This window comes from Pelodiscus sinensis, chromosome 4 (assembly GCF_052426305.1).
Source record: "Pelodiscus sinensis isolate ZL-2025 chromosome 4, ASM5242630v1, whole genome shotgun sequence".
NCBI classification, from domain to species: Eukaryota; Metazoa; Chordata; order Testudines; family Trionychidae; genus Pelodiscus; species Pelodiscus sinensis.
In genome coordinates this window covers 78,898,822-78,915,449 of record NC_143055.1, presented here as the reverse complement: position 1 = coordinate 78,915,449, position 16,628 = coordinate 78,898,822, and the positions used below count along the sequence as shown (strand labels likewise).

The following is a 16,628-nucleotide window of genomic DNA, read 5'->3' as shown; positions in this document are numbered from 1 at the left end:
CTTTTAAACCAAACTTTGTATTCTTGGATCATCTAAGTATTACACGCAGATGTATAGAGTCTTTCCTTAACCCGTGTATTATACAATTTTAAGTTTTAATATGTTAAACCTTCCATACTCACAATGGGGGTGTTGGATAAACACATATTTTAGAATCCATGGTCTTAAACCAAAAAGTAGCTTGTTCCAGGCACTGCTCTATTCTTCATTGCACTTGTTGATTCCTTTTCTGAGCAGATCCCCACTCCTGGAGAAGAGGTAGAAACAACTGTCCTTCCACCTTTGCACAAGTAGACACAGAGCCAGCACACTATGATGTCTTGTGGTTGCTGAAGCCAGCATTTGCAGCTTAACTTGGTCATTCATTTCTACTTTTAATACATCAACTTAGAAGTAACTACTGAATAATATACCTGAGAAAAAATACAAGTCAGATGCTGCTCTTGTACCAAGTGCATAACTTTGAAATACTGGCGTTCCACAGCATTTTCTCGGCATTTGAACAGCAGTAACAGAAGGGTACCAATCAATGAGCCCAACAACCTTAGATTCCTAGCATGATGGGTGGAATGAAAGGGGAGTTCTGCCTCTAAATCTGAGACTTGGCATTGTCCCTCTGTTCTATTTGTAATATTAGCAACCATGAAAAGAATGCTTTGTGTTTACTGAAACTGCTCAGCTAATATTCAGTAAAAGCATTGCTATCCAGAATGTTACAGGGCTGAGGGATGTTGGTCAGTCAAATATTCTGGTTAAATAAGAGTTTGGAGTGTAGGAGGGGGTCTAGGATAAGGCAGGTTGTGGGAGGGGGTACAGGCCCTGGCTGGAGGTGTGGCCTTTGGGGTGGAGCTGAGGATGAGGCTTCAAGGTGCAGAAGTGGTATCCAGGCAGTAGCAAGGGGGTTTGAAGTGCAGGAGGGGGTGTGGGTTGAGGTTTGATGTGGAAGTTTGGGTGTGGTACGGGCTCAGGGTAGAGGATAAGGACATGGGAGGAGTTTCAGGGTGCCAGATCTGGGCGGCATTCACCTCAGGCAGCTCCCCACAAAGCAGCAACATGTCCCTGCTGCTCGGAGGTGAAGGCGTGGCTAGGCAGGGCTGAGCCCTGCCCCCTGTGCAGGTGCTGTTGGGAGGGGTGGAGCCAGCATGGTCATTCTTCTGCCTAGAAGCAGAGACATGCTACTGCTTCCAGGGAACCTAGCTCCATATGGCCTTGCATTAAATGGCCCATAAACTGGACCTTCAGCGAAGATCAACATTTCCAGTTGGTACAGGACCAGATAACACAGCTTTACTGTACATAGAAAGTTTCTAATAAGATTTCATAAATTCATTTCAAATGAAACCACTGACTCCACTATATCAAAATAAAATTTATTAAATACCAAAATATTTCCCCTACTATGTACAAATACATTTACAATATTTGTCTAATTAAGGTAAATTGATTTTATACAAGTTAAAATACATTTATTTGTACTTTTATTGGATCTTTTATTTGCCAAGTATGTGTCAACCTATAACTTGACCTAGCACTTAGAAGAAATAAGGCTCACAAGTATTCACAATCATATTTGAAACACTGAACCTGACACACTATCAGATGCCTTTGCATATCTATAGTACTTCACTAAAAGCAGAAGTTAAGGATGTAAAATCCAGTTTAATTAGTTAACCAGTTAAACATTAAGTTAACTGGTTAACTGATTAAATGGGGAGAGGGACCAAGGCCACTCCAGCACAGTTGGGACGAGTGGCTCCCCCAACTTGTCCAGGGTCTGTTCCATTTGGGCCGCAGTGCTCCCCACACATGGGGGGCTGGAGCTCCCACTTGTTAACTGTAACTGGTAAGCCTCATCCATGAAGGATGAAGCTTACTGGTTAACCAGTTAAGCATTAATATCCCTAGTAGAAGTATGCTCTTTATAGTCAATATTGAAGAAAATCCTTAAACTCCACCTTGTATTCCTAATCTTCATTTTGTATCTATAGCTTCCTTCTTGAATAAGCAGGAGTCACTTCATGACTAAAAAGCAGTAGGTAATATACTAATGGATGCTTTAAGTCACATGACCAGTGCTGCAAGTAGAATAAGTTATGGTCACAAAATATTTCAGCACTGAACATGCCCACTGGAATGTAGGTTACTAAATGAGGTATGGCCATGAAGTAATTGAGATCTGGAGCATGGGGTGTAAGATCAGATGACTTAATCATGGCTCTGAGATAAAACAGCACAAGTACGTGCAGAACAAGATGATGTATGCCTACACCACCGGCTTATTTCAGGATAGTGTCCACTATTTCAAGATAGGTCTCAAAATAGCAGACACGCTATTTCTGCATTCCTGTAACCCTCGTTCCACAACGGTTAAGGGAGGTCTCAAAATAGTGCATTTCAAAATTTGGTGCTGTGCAGATGTGCCAAACTTCGAAATACACTATTTAGAAGTTCAATCGAAATAAGATATGCAATGTGCATAGTGCAAATTGTGTATCTTATTTTGCGTTTAGAGTGCTGTGTAGATGCACCTTTAGGGTAGGGAGAGCCCAAAGGGTTTCAGCATGGGCTGGTTCGAAGCTGCTTTTTCCAGTAGCTAAGAATGAGGCAATGTTTGACAGTGCGAATGCTCAATAGGCATCTGACAATATGAAAAACAGACAATCAGCAGGCAAAGATTGGAAGTCAGGAGCCGGCGAGAAGAGCTGCTAGAAAGAAGCAATAAGTTGAAAGACTGAAGCAGACCTGACTATCCAAAGCAATTCAGCAAAATCAATGGATAGTGTAAGCCTGGTAGTTTTGTTTTTTTTAAATTACAGTACAGTACAGCATAAATATAGTGCAGGACAGTTTTAATATGTGAGATTTATGTTAATTGTCCTATGTAAAACCTAAAGTACACTTTAAGAACCGTTGTAAGTGATCTGTTACAGACTGGTCATTTGTAGCAGAACATATCACTTATAATCCATTCAAACTGTCTGCTCTTGCAGTTTGAGTTCTAATTCACTACCAGGTATTTGTATCTAATTCATGTTTTTAACTTACATTGTAGTAGGGGTAATTACTAATATTAAATAAAAGATACTTTGTTTTGGAAAGAATATGGCCTATGTCCATCACTTTATTGGAACGTTATAGCTATGTCCTCAGAGTTTTCTTAACTGCCCTGGTGACTCAAACCGTGGGAAGATCAGTTTATGGGGATGACAGGCAAGTTGTTCTAGGGACAAACCAAAGCCTGTTTTTCAGGGTAACATAACCATGATGCCGTGTTTCTTCATGTCATATTGTTTCTGGTTTTTGAAGTGCTGAGAACAGTTGTAAGTATGTTATATTATTCCTTAGAGATCAGATATTACATCTTCCTACTTAAATCCTTTGTAAAAAAACTCATTACCATGAGATCACATAGAAGACTAATTAAAAGAGAAAAAAGAAATAAAGATGTGCACCTGCCTACACTGAATCTGCTCCTGCTCCTTTTGCTATAATCCTCAATTGTAAGCTCATGTCTATAATAAATATATTTAAGGTTTATGGGGCAGGGTCATGCCTTTCTTACTCTGTGAAATGCCTAGCATGCTTCCGAACACTGCAAAACTATTTATATATGCCAGCATCCAAGTGTCATCTGGTAGTCTAGTTTGCACATTACTAACTTCAAATTCTTCTGATCTTGATGGGATCATGTATCAATCCTAAGGATGTAAAAAAAATGTAAAAAACAATAACAGGATCCCAGCAGTTGAGTTTAACCATTAATAGAAACTGATAAGCATCAGCTTATCAGTTAAACCCTATTTTCTTTTTTTATATTTGTAAATGTTGCTTACTGTGAATTTTATTCCCCAAATCAGCAAATCTTGTTCTTAAGGGAATCAATAAGTCATACGTAAAATTTACTTGAATATATTCTCCCAGACAACACTGCATCTTACATTAATTGCAAATTATAAGAATTCTCCATATTTCACTTCTCTAATTACTCAGTTAAAAATACAATAAAAATGGGCACTATAGATCCATTTTTCCATATTTAATCATAACTATCTGTAGTCCGAGATGTATTTGCCAAATTTCCAGAGAAGAGAAAACCACACAAGAGTTTTGAACCTATGGGTTGTGAAACGTAATATTCTAATACATTTAAATAATTATAATGTACACAAAATAAGTAGAGGAAGGGAAAAATAGATGCAACATTACAATCTAATGTGTCTAATTGAACATCTATCCTTCCTTTCCCTAGTAGATTGTATTTGAAAACTGTCCTCTGTATAAAAATTAGCAAACAAAACTACATCTTTAGTTGTCTCTAAATATAACAGGATACACTCCATCCAAAACATTGGGGGGGGGGGGGGAAGACCCATGGAAAAACCCATGGGAAAAAAAAGATAGTCCTTTCCACCTTCATATTGTCTCTAATGCTACTGATAATGAACTCCAATGTTCCATGAAGTTTTCACTTCCATCTTCAACAGATGCTGAAAACCAAGACATAAACCCCTCCTAATATAAAACCTTAACAGTAACCTCCTAAGCTTTTACATAAACAGATCAGCATATTTGACAGCCATTTATAAAGTTTTTCTGCTCTAACACTGTTGAGGTAATTCACAAGGCTTTGTATTAGACTGCAAGTCTAATGAAGCTGGATTATGCACTACTTTTAGGTATCTGTGGGAGATGGAAGAAAAAAAATCTATGCAGTACTAACGTGCATTATCAGTGTTTTCCTCTATCTCTGAAATACAGTCTGTGTATTATGTGCATATTCCAGAGTCAGTATATGAGGAGCAACAATGTAGCCAAAAGCCATGACCCAGAGTATTTTGGATTTCTTGCAAAAGGGATGCAAAGAAAAAAGAGACGATTCATCAGGGAGGGTAAAATCACCAAGAGGGATTAAAACTCTTAAGTCTTTCCGTACCAAGTTATTTCCATCACACCACCATGAAAAAAATAAAACACTCAAAGTTGATGTTATATGTTCTAGATTTTGTTATTTCAATAAGATATTTACAAAATAAAAGATTAATATCGGATTGTTTAAATTGAACTCTACAGTGCAACCCTATTAATCTTGGAAAGATTATGGTGCAATAACAACATGAAAGAACAATTCTATTTACAGCTCTTTAAAGTCTTTGCTCTTTAAAAAAATTTACACAGAAGACAGCAATTTTAACAGGTATCAACTCCTCAGTTTTGAAGAGTTTACAAATTAGTCAAGACTAATCAAACAAAAGGAGTTAAAACTCTTTTTTCCCCCTCACTGAAATCCTGCTCATGTATTATGTACTATATAATACCTTTAGGCACTGCTATGAGCAAATGGTGGGTAGATGCACCATCAAGAAGTAGACCAAAGAGGCACCTATGGGACATTGCTTCAAAGTACAGTTGCCTCAGTTTCTTCCTTGCCCTGGGATGAGAGGCAGTAATTCCCTCCTATACGGTTCCCCTCCAACAGCAACTGAGCTGTGCTTGACTGAGTGCTCCCTCACCTCTCTACATAAGGTGCCACAAGACTCCTCGCCACATTTATTTCTGTGCGTTCCATACAGATCAAATCTTAATGTGACCATATAATTGTGTAGGGATAACATATAAATGTATTAAAAATGATTCCCCCAAGTGGAAGTGACTCCCCATAATTTGTTCCTCACAACGTAAAGTGTTTAGATTTATTATTATTAGTAGTATTATTTGTTAAGATTGTTAAATGTTTAGATTTATAATTATTGCCCCTCTAGAATATAATTTGTTAGGAATATAATATTAGGACTATGTAGCCAGAAATAGCTTCCCCCTCCCCCCTGTGAACCAGGGCATGCTCAAGCTTGTGCAAGGAGCTGCTGGAAATTGACGTTGCAGAGATACATTGTAACAATGCATTGTCAAGCCACTAACTCTGCTCTGGGAACCAAGCCCTGTAATTGACTAAGGGCATTGTTACATAATTGACGCCGATTCTCTTCAAAGCAACTGTAACTAACTCAGCACTCAGACAGAGAATGTTTCAAGAAATGCCACCCAGGAACTTGACTTTTTTGTAACTACAACTCTTGAAAATATGTAAAGTTGTTATTATACGAAATACTGTATGGGAAACATTAATTAGGGAATGTATGTAAGAGAGAGAGAGTGCTTGGATGATGAATGAATGGGTCTGAGAGGTGCCAGCCTGAGAATACAGCAACAAAGGGCTGAAGAAGGCGTCAGGTGCCAGTGCAACCAAAAGGTGTCAAGTGGAGAAAACCAAGTACTGGAGGTCCACCCGATGAGATCACTGACGAGCACCTGGCAGCCACCCTGAAGACATCAGCATGATGCAGCAATTTCCATAGACTGGCATAGGAAGAAATTCCTATAAGAACTGGACTAAAAAACTATGGAATCAGAGTCCAAGGTTCTGCTGCCAGCCTACCAAGAGCTTCAGATGTGCATCTGATCAGGTCTTCGCTCCCCACTACCATCACTTGTGTACAGGATACCTGGCCAGTATTCTGTCACAAGCAACTTCCAGACTGATAACTATAACAAATACACAGAACCCGGATGAATGAATGTTTATATGTATAAGGGTTAAGTAGTTAAACAACGTTGTTTGCTTCTATCTTTTCTTTATTTTTTTATTATTATCTTTACAATAAATGTGGCTTTTTGCCTTATCCCCCTCATAAGATCCTGCTTGCTTTTATTGGTACAACAATTGAGGCTGTTATGATAAGTTCATCACTGTGGCCATGTTTACACTAGGAAACTAGATTGAAATAATTAAATGTGACTTAACTCCCAATTTTACAAAATCAAAATAGTGTGTCCCCATTATGGAGAAGCCTCAAAATTAGTCTGAGGCAGGCTCCGTTAATGTAGACATGCTACCTTGACTCAGAACTCCAGGAAGCACTGGGGAGTAATTAGTTTTAATTACTCAGGGGAGTTGTTATTCTGAAATAGCAACAGTGGAGCGTCCGTACTAACACTATTTCGAAATAACCCGAGAAAATCAGGAGTACAGATTTCAAAATAAGTGTCCCATTATTTTGAAATAATGGGCTTGGTAGTGTGGATGTTCCACTTACAAATTCGACCTAAACGGGGGTTATTTTGAAATAACAGCCTAGTGTAGACCAGGGCCCAGGGAGCTACATGGTTTCTATTCTTCAGTGACTATTGAAGAGCTTTAAATTAACTATGGACAGCTAGTTCAAATGCACTTATTATACTGAAACTATAAAAGAGTATGATCAGACAGAATTCACTTTTGCCACAATGAAGCACAACTCTGATGTCAATTTTTGAATGTCTCTAATCAGAGGATTTGGCCTCCCCCTTTTAATATATGGTATAGACACAACCAACAGCTTTCAAATTATGATGTAAAGGCTTTTTCTTTTATAGTGAATGTTATTACAGATACCTCCTACCACCTTAAAAGCTTTAATTTTTAAATCTATACTCTGCCACTGGACTATAAGAAAAAAGTTAACGAGCTTAATATGCTTCGTTGAGCTAGTAACTAAAAAACAAAACAAACCAGAAAACAAACAAAACAAAACAAAACAAAACAAAAAACAAAAACCTCAGCAACAACAAAAATAAAGCTCAGATTGAAAAAAAAAGTTGACTTTTGGTGCTTTAATTTTATTGTAGGACAAATAGTTAATGCTAGCTGCACAAGTAAACAGTTTTTTTTTAAAATACAGGTAATGAAAACCTTTCAAAAACTCAGAATTATGGATTCACAATACTGGAATCCATACTAAGAATTGATAATGAGCTAAATTCAATGTTGGCACAAATAGGAGAAATTTACTGCTGGAATAAGGAAGCTGCAAAGTGTAAATGCCAGGCAAACAATTATGGTCCATATAAATATTCTTTATAAATTAGGGCTGTACGCACATAATGAAATGTGTCTGAAAAGCAGCCTTTAGTTTGTGGCTCCCTTTCTCTACGAATGGATGAGTGGAGATGTGCTCTAGGTTAGATTAAATATGTAACTACTATGTCCAAGTGATTTATAAACAGTATACAACTTATCTGAAGCTGAAAGCAACAGAAATGTGCTGCCAAGTTCTTATCTTAGTATGAAACACATGATCACACTTTTACTAGTTTGTGTCAAATATCATTTTGTGTAGCTAATAAATTTATCAAACATTCCTCCATTTCATGGAGGAGGCTATCAGTCTAACTGGGAGCATGGAAATGGTACTCACTTTAATGTGTTAAGTAAGCTTAGTAAAACTATGTGGGAAAAATACTTCATCTAAACAGTAGGTGATCTGTTCAGAATACTAAATCAGAATATTTAGTGCTATTATTAAAGCTCAAAATCAAGGAAGACTTACATAAACCACGACCTGAGTTTAGAGATTGATAAAAAGGAGGCATGGTGCTTCAAAATGATGTCTTAGTAGCCTTGCAGCTGTTTCTAAAGTGAAGAGGCAATTAACTAAAGCTAGGTCTACACTATAGCTTTTTCCGATTGCTTTTCCGGAAGAGGCTTTTCTGCCATTTTGTACCATCTAGACGGGATCAAATGGAGGAAAAGCCTCCTCTTTCGACGGAGCCTTTATCCCTTGTAGAACAAGGCATACAGGGCTCCTGGAAAGAGCGCATTTACTCTTCAGCAAAAAAAAGCGGAAGAGCAATCACGTTCCCTGGATGCAGCAGTGTTTTTCCAGGATACCGCCAGTCTAGATGTACCCCTTAAAGAGAAGCCAGTGAGAATTTTAATAAGCATATTCAGTGTGACTGTCAGGTAAAGATGAAACAATGTTTAGTAGGATGATATTTTGACTACACAAACCCCCTCTCCCCAAAATCCTTTAAAAAGTTTGCCAGATCCAGCGAGTGTTTCACCCTTTGGAAGTATTTCTAAAAGCAAAACTGCATTATTTTGACACTGACTTATAAAAAGGCTACCATTATACAGTTTGTAGGCAATCTTTTGGCATTTCCTATTTCCTCTACAAGATAGGAAATACCTTGAATGTACGTAAGGACCTATAGGTAGGATGAAAAGCTGTACGGCAGTTCAACTGTTTTCCGTTTAGGTGAACTGCCGTACACCTCATTTGTGCCAACGTATGGCCCACCGCAGAGATTTCTAGCCCCCATGACAGATTTAGATTCTGTGGAAGGTAATCTGTATTTTAAAATTAAGGAAATAATTTTCTCTAGATGAGAAGAATAAACAGCTTAAACTTTTTGAAGATTAACCATTACCAAGTTGTTACCTTGAGTTTGCTGTCTACAACAGCTATGAGAGGTTGCAACTGCTCCCTCCCCCCCAGTCATCTTAATGTAGTGTTAATTCATAAATCTAATGATGACATTACATTCCTGATTTTCAAATAATTTAGGTGAATAACTGTATGAGTAATATAAAAGATTATCACAACTGTGAGCAGAATAGGTAATTTCACATAGTGGTAACCAAAAACAATAAGCAGAAATAGCAGTGATCCTGGAGGAAGCGCATGAACTTGGATGTGCTGAACAAAACAGAAATTTTATAATGTATGGCCAAGTTCTAGTCTCTTATTCTCTGGTATACATCCAGTTTTATTGACTGTTAGAGTGAAATTACTGTGCAAATACCTGAATGTATCTGAGAATTGAATTTGGCCTTTAAAAGTTTAGTTAGTACAAAAGGCTCATACCTTAGCATCAACCTTTGCATACCAGTGGGAGCTCTAAGGTAGATCAAGGTAGCATATGGCCCTTATATTATAGGCTAGGCCCATGGATCATAAAAATATACTTTGGTCTCTCCACAGAATAAATCTGATACCATTAATTCAACAAGGATAACATTTAATTTAGTTAAATACAGTCAGAACAACTCTGAATGATCCTTTTCTGGGGCTAGTATTATTAGTCCTTTAAACTTACACTGAAAAAGTGTAAGGGTATGTCTACACTACAGCGTTATTTCAAAATATCTCATTTCAAAATAACGCGTCTACACACAAAATGCATTTCGAAATAGCTTTTTGCTATTTCGAAATAGCGCGTCCACACTGATTGGACGCTGAATTGCATTTAAGGCCAGCCGGAACTGGTTCCAGCAGGACATCAGGTCAGAAGTTACTTTGTGGCCAGGGTGGCCAGCAGGGCACTCTGGAAAGGGCTGGAGGCCCCCTATTTTGAAATAAGCATCTACATAGCGCTTATTTCGAAATAGCAATTTTGAAATTGGTGCTATTCCTCATGGAATGAAGTTTACCAATTTCGAAATAAGCCCTCCACTATTTTGCTATTCGAAATAGCAGTTGGCTTGTGTAGATGCTAGGAAAGTTATTTTGAAATAACAGCTGTTATTTCGAAATAACTTTGCTGTGTAGACATACTCTAAGATGCTTGTGCTGTTGCAAAAGCCCAAGCTATCCTTATGTTCTGTACAACTGCACGCTGAAAGTCTTACCATACAGTAGAAACCTCAGGTTTAGTTTTTTGTTTTTGTTTTTTTTACTTCTTTTGGCTTAGTGTATCTATTCCCCTTGCAAACTTCAGGAATTGTTTTAATAGTTTATAAATAATTTGGCTCTGAAGCTATGCATGAATGGTGGTTTAAAATGCTTTCTATTTCTTCACCTTGCACTTTGAATGGGAATGTACGTTGCTTGACCACTCATTTTGGACCAAGTTCTGGCATCCTTATTCAAAGTATCCCACAGATTTCAATGGCACCAGCTGTGAGGTAAAATGCTATTTGTATGAAGAAGAAGAGCATTAGATTCCAGCCTTACATGTCATGAACATGCATTTTCACCAAAAGGGAACAAATAAAATCAAGTTTAACCAAAAAGTTATATGCAAAAAAAAAAAAAAAAAGTTAATCTTTTGGTGAAATATAATGCAAAAGAACAATGGAGCTATTTAATGCATACATCCAATTGTACCAACTGGGGAATCTATAAATAGTATCCCTAAAAAAGAACAGATGCAAGAGTCATTATCAATTCACTTTAGACTCAGTTGTTGTGAAATATTGATGATTAGACAGTGCCAGAACTTTAGACATGAGCTTTCCTCACAAAGGGCAATGGACACCTTAGTAGCTCCTTGAAGACACAGCTTTTCCAGGTGGACTCCATGGAGGAGGGGTTTCATCCTCAATGATAACCTGGAGCTTCTTTTGTTTTTTCTCCATCTGGTCCCTCCTCTCTTTCTTTTCCTGAAAATAGAGGAGGTTGTGTCAGAGAAGTACTTTTTCAAAGAAAAACTACATAATTACTGTTTTATAAAAGACATTAGTTGAAAGGCCATGATGTTCATTGGTGAAATAAAACGCAAAAAACAAAAAAAGATGAAAATGGCTGATAACACTGGATCGGAACAGAATTCAAATCCCAGTGATGACTGAACTTGGAGATATTCTAAACAAAAAGTGCCGTCAACCATGGTTGTAGCTGCTTCTATCGCTTCACCCTAATTCAGACCTTCTACATGTCATAGTGACACAAAGACTGAGGGTATGTCTACACTACCCCGCTAGTTCGAACTAGCGGGGTAATGTAGGCATACTGCACTTGTAAATGAAGCCCGGGATTTGAATTTCCCGGGCTTCATTTGCATTAAGCCGGGCGCCGCCATTTTTAAATCCCGGCTGGTTCGAACCCCGTGCCGCGTGGTTCGAACCAGCCGGGATTTAAAAATGGCGGCGCCCGGCTTATGCAAATGAAACCCGGGAAATTCAAATCCCGGGCTTCATTTGCAAGTGCGGTATGCCTACATTACCCCGCTAGTTCGAACTAGCGGGGTAGTGTAGACATACCCAGAGTGACAATCCTGAAAAGTTATTATACAGAAGATATATAGGTAATGTTCATGTGCACCAGTGAATTGTGCTTGGAAGCTCATACCAGCATACCTTATAGAAATACAGCTACACTGCATGAGCAGTGCAACCTACTTTCTATAGACTTATATTTCTCCAAGGTTTGGGTGGATGTTTGTATCAGAGTTATGCAGTACACTATCCAAACACAGAGCATTACATATAAGGCATAACTAGCTAATTTCTGTATTTATCTTCAATTGAGTAGTCATTGCTAAAGGTCTCAAAATTTAGGACTCTTTAATTCTAATATTAAATACCATTTTCAATAAAAAGATGTATTTGATATCTATACCTTTCAATGCTTTCTAAATAACTGCATTATGTTGTAATAAAACTGGATTTTAACAGTTTAGTTATAACAAATTTCTGTCATTTTAAATTTCATGCTAACAGCATCTTAAGGTTCTAATGACTTTTTTACAGTTTCAAACAGAGCATTGGAAAATTAGAATAATGATGTGCAGCGGAATGTTTACAAAGATAATTTTACATTATGTGTAATATTTAGTTTGTTCCTTTGTGAAATATTTATAATTCATTCTGCAGAAAACTTTGGTTTTCAACAAAAATTTCAAAACAAGCTGTCAATGAATTCCCAAATTCTTACTCTCTTTTTAAAATGCTTTTTTGAATGGGTAGTCTGATTTGGCCAAATTCACATGTAATTGTTCCTCTCTGAAATCAATGGAGATGCAAGGAATATCTTGGGCCTAAGTGATAATAAAGGCTTTGAGGTTCCAGATTGGTTGACTTAACTTTTGCCCCTACAAGCTGACACTGGTCTCTTCTCTCCATTCCCATTCAAAACTTCATTTGGCTGACAAAACCTGAACTTTTTGACCTTCAATTAAGCTGCAAGTTACTTCTTTAGGATTTTTCAACGGGAATGCTGTAGTGGTTTGAGGAAAGGGTTTGTAGGTCAAGGCACATTTTTATATTCTTATTGAAATACGGAGTTGCAAATGAGTGTTGGATAAGTACACATTTTAGAATGGAATGAACGTATGATTAGGGCACACTTTTTGGAATATCTTCACGCATATGTAGATGTATTTCAAAATTAATTTAAGAGCAGTCAATCTGCAATCTGTCCTGAGTACAAAAATAAATTTGAGGACTAGTATTTGATAACTAATAATTAAAAATGGAATTTATCACATCACCACTGGTGGCCAGTAGTTAAATAATGTCTAATAAAGGAACTGCACCTTTTGCTACATGTAACACTGTATTAATGAGTACATACTGTATTAGTATGTTTGTTTAAGGAAAAACTCAATTGTACAGCATATACTCCAGGGTGATCATTAAAGCTGGTTTCCACATCTTAATTAAGACTGTCGTAATTTCTCAAGCTTTTAGTTCCTACTCTTAATTGCATTAATAAACATTTTTGTACATTGACTGTTCTTTTTGTCTGGCTGTTTTTTAGAGAATTTGAAGCAAATTCTGCCAACAGTCTTTTTGCTACTATCTCCCCCACCTCTGCAACACAGCCATTTGTATGAGTAGTTCTCACCACTACCCAAGCCCCCATGAGAAATAATTTATAAAAACCTCTCTGCTCATCAAACAACAAATAAGAGAGGTGTGAGCACATAGATTTTGAGGTAAGCTTAATCAGAATTATGGAAGAGATACCGTAAAAAATAAAATAGCAGCTGCAGCCTGTCATACATTATTTAAAATTTGTTTCAGGGTCTCTGTTTTTGAGTATTTTTACACTGTAACTGTGAGAGAACCTCCCAACTGGATTTGTGCCAACAGAGCTTGAGCTAGCATGCTAAAAATAGCAACATGGATACTGCATGTCTAGAGGAGACTTAGGCTAGCCAGCAAAGTTCAGGCCCAGGGGCTAACTAGGCTTGAGAGCTTGAGCTGCTGTCTGAGCCTCAATGTTCACACTGCTGTTTTTGTACACTAGCTTCAACAAAACAAATGAGTCAATGCAACTTTTCTTCATTTACAATACAGGCAGTCCCCGAGTTACGCGGATCCGACTTTACGATTGGGAATTTTCTCGCCCCGGAGGACTGGAGTGGCGGGACGCCTGGTCCCGCCGCCCGCCTCCTCCGGGGCGAGAAAAGCAGCTCCCCGTCTCCCTGGTCTGCTGGGGGAGCCAGCAGACCAGGGAGACGCTGAGCTAAGCCGCGGAGGACCCGGGGCCAGATCCGCCGCGCTTCCAGATCAGCTGGAAGCGCCGCGGGTCCGGCCGGGCCCTCCGCGGCTTTGCTCAGCGTCTCCCTGGTCTGCAGCTGATCTGGAAGCGGCCGCGGGTCCGGCCCCGGGTCCTCCGCGGCTTTGCTCAGCGTCACCCTGGTCTGCAGACCAGGGAGACGCTGAGCAAAGCGGCGGAGGACCTGGGCCAGACCATGGCGTTGATCTGGAAGCGCCGCAGTCCGGCCCAGGTCCTCCGCCGCTTTGCTCCGCGTCTCCCTGGTCTGATGGGGGGGGGGGGAGGGGGGACGCAGCTAGTGCCCCCCCCCCCAGCAGACCAGGGAGACGTGGAGCAAAGCCCGGGGCCTGTGGTAGAGCAGGTAGGGCACTGCCGGTTGGTCCCGCAGCACCGCTCCTTGGCGCTACTGGACCAACCCGGCAGCACCCCAGCTGCTCTGCCCCAGGAGTCCTGATTCAGCTGCTGCTGATCAGTTTCAGCAGGGGCTGAATCAGGACGCCTGGGGCAGAGCAGCTGGGGTGCTGCTGGGTTGGTCCAGTAGCGCCGAGGAGCGGCTGCGCTACTGGACCAACCCAGCAGCACCCGAGCTGCTCTGCCCCAGGCGTCCCCAAGTCAGCCGCTGCTGAAACTGACCAGCGGCTGACTACAGGAAGCCCGAGGCAGAGTTGCTCTGCACCGGGCTTCCTGGAATCAGCTGCTGATCAGTTTCAGCAGTGGCTGAATCTGGATGCCAGTTCCGACTTACATACAGATTCAACTTAAGAACAAACCTACAGTCCCTATCTTGTACGTAACCCGGGGACTGCCTGTATCTGACAAGACCATACCCCATGGCAGTGCGGCTAAAACATAATGATTTTGTTTTACATAGTGAATGAAGCATTAGGGAGAAAGATACAAGAATAATGGAAGGTTACTCACTTTGTGCAGTAACTGGAGTTCTTCGAGATGTGTTCCCGTGGGTGCTCCCCTCAGGCGTTTCCAAGAGTTGTTTCGGAGAATGACGGACGCGCTAGACATAAAGCTCTCCAACCAGGCCAGCCAATATCAGGGAAGATTCCCTGATTTTCTGAACAGCATTATAGGCAGCACTGGATGCCACGGACACAGCCGCACGGTCCGTGGCCTCAGAGCTAGTACTGAGACACATATCCTGTCTACAGCTGTCAAGATTCCCCAGGGAAGTCCAGTTGAATATCGAAGACCTCCCATTTGAAGGGAAACACCTGAGGGGAGCACCCATGAGGACCCTCGAAGAAGAAGTAGCATATCTCAAATTTTAACACTGCTGAGCACTACAACCCCATTACTGGGCTAGATTTCCAATATATACAATTTTTCAAAATAAGCCTTATTAACATATATCTAGTAAATACTCCAAACTCAGTTATTTTTAACACACACACACACACACACACACACACACACACACACACACACACACACACAAAATCTGTAAAACACATCATTTAATTCAACTTACCACACTTATAGAATATATAAATGTATTTAGGTACATCATGAGATGTTAAATACTGGATGTTAGTGATGCTAACCCTCAGAATAAGTTTAAAAAACAACAAATGGTCTGGTAGCACTTTATAGACTAACAAAACATGTAGATGGTATCATGAGCTTTCGTGGGCACAGCCCACTCCTTCAGATGATTAGAGTTTTCCTCGGAATAAGGTTCAAGCTTCTTAGAAGGCACATAAACTTGCTATAGTATACAAATCTCAAAGATCTGTAGATTTCAAAGAGTACTTATTTGAAATCTCACGACTCACCAGTTAGACCAGTTAGAACCATAGAATCGGGAGTGACGTCAGTATATATGCTGGCAAACATTGCAATATGCCTACATGCCTCTGTTAATCTATTTCAGGTGTTTATACAACTCCATGGTATCACAAAATTGAAATCAAATCAATATTGCTATTAAACTGAGAAGCTAAGTAGTAAATAATATCACAAAACCAGAAAATTTTAATTACTAGAGTTACTATATGGGAAACACTTCAATTTAATTTATCTTTTTCAAGCTAGAATTTTAGAGTGTTAATAACAAAAACTCAGTGTTGCCATTCCTAGGGTTTTAAACTCCAGGATGGAAAAAATCCTGTCAATGCATTTACCATGAAATATGCATCCACAAAATCAGTGAACTCTACACCACAATGACATTTGAGAGGGGACATGATAGCAGTTTTCAAGTAGTTAAAGGGGTGTTACAAAGAGGAGGGAGAAAAAAAATTTCTCCTTGGCCTTTGAGGATAGGACAAGAAGCAATGGGCTTAAATTGCAGCAAGGAAGGTTTAGGCTGGACATTAGGAAAAACTTCCTGCCTGTCAAGGTGGTTAAACACTGGAATAAATTGCGTAGGGGGGTTGTAGAATCTCCATCACTGGAGATATTTAAGAGCAGGTTAGACAGACACCTGTCAGGAATGATCTAGACAGTGCGTGGTCCTGACATGAGGGCAGGGGACAGGACTCTATGATCTCTTGAGGTCCCTTCTGGTTCTATGATACAGTGATTTTAGTAATAACACACTTCTTAGCTCTACTGTATTTTTATGTTTCAGAATTC

General features: G+C 39.5%; 1 protein-coding gene across 7 annotated transcripts in view; it reads right to left on the bottom strand.

The window, feature by feature from the left end:
- Window positions 1–10,975: 10,975 nt before the first annotated feature.
- Window positions 10,976–16,628, bottom strand: part of MAP9 (microtubule associated protein 9) — a 29,622-nt gene continuing 23,969 nt past the window's right edge. For all 7 annotated transcript variants that reach the window (XM_075930106.2, XM_075930105.2, XM_075930107.2 and 4 more), the window contains one exon: window positions 10,976–11,197. In XM_075930106.2, coding sequence (XP_075786221.1) covers window positions 11,075–11,197 — 123 coding nt within the window. In that variant the 3' untranslated portion in view covers window positions 10,976–11,074. The remainder of the gene's footprint in view (window positions 11,198–16,628) is intronic.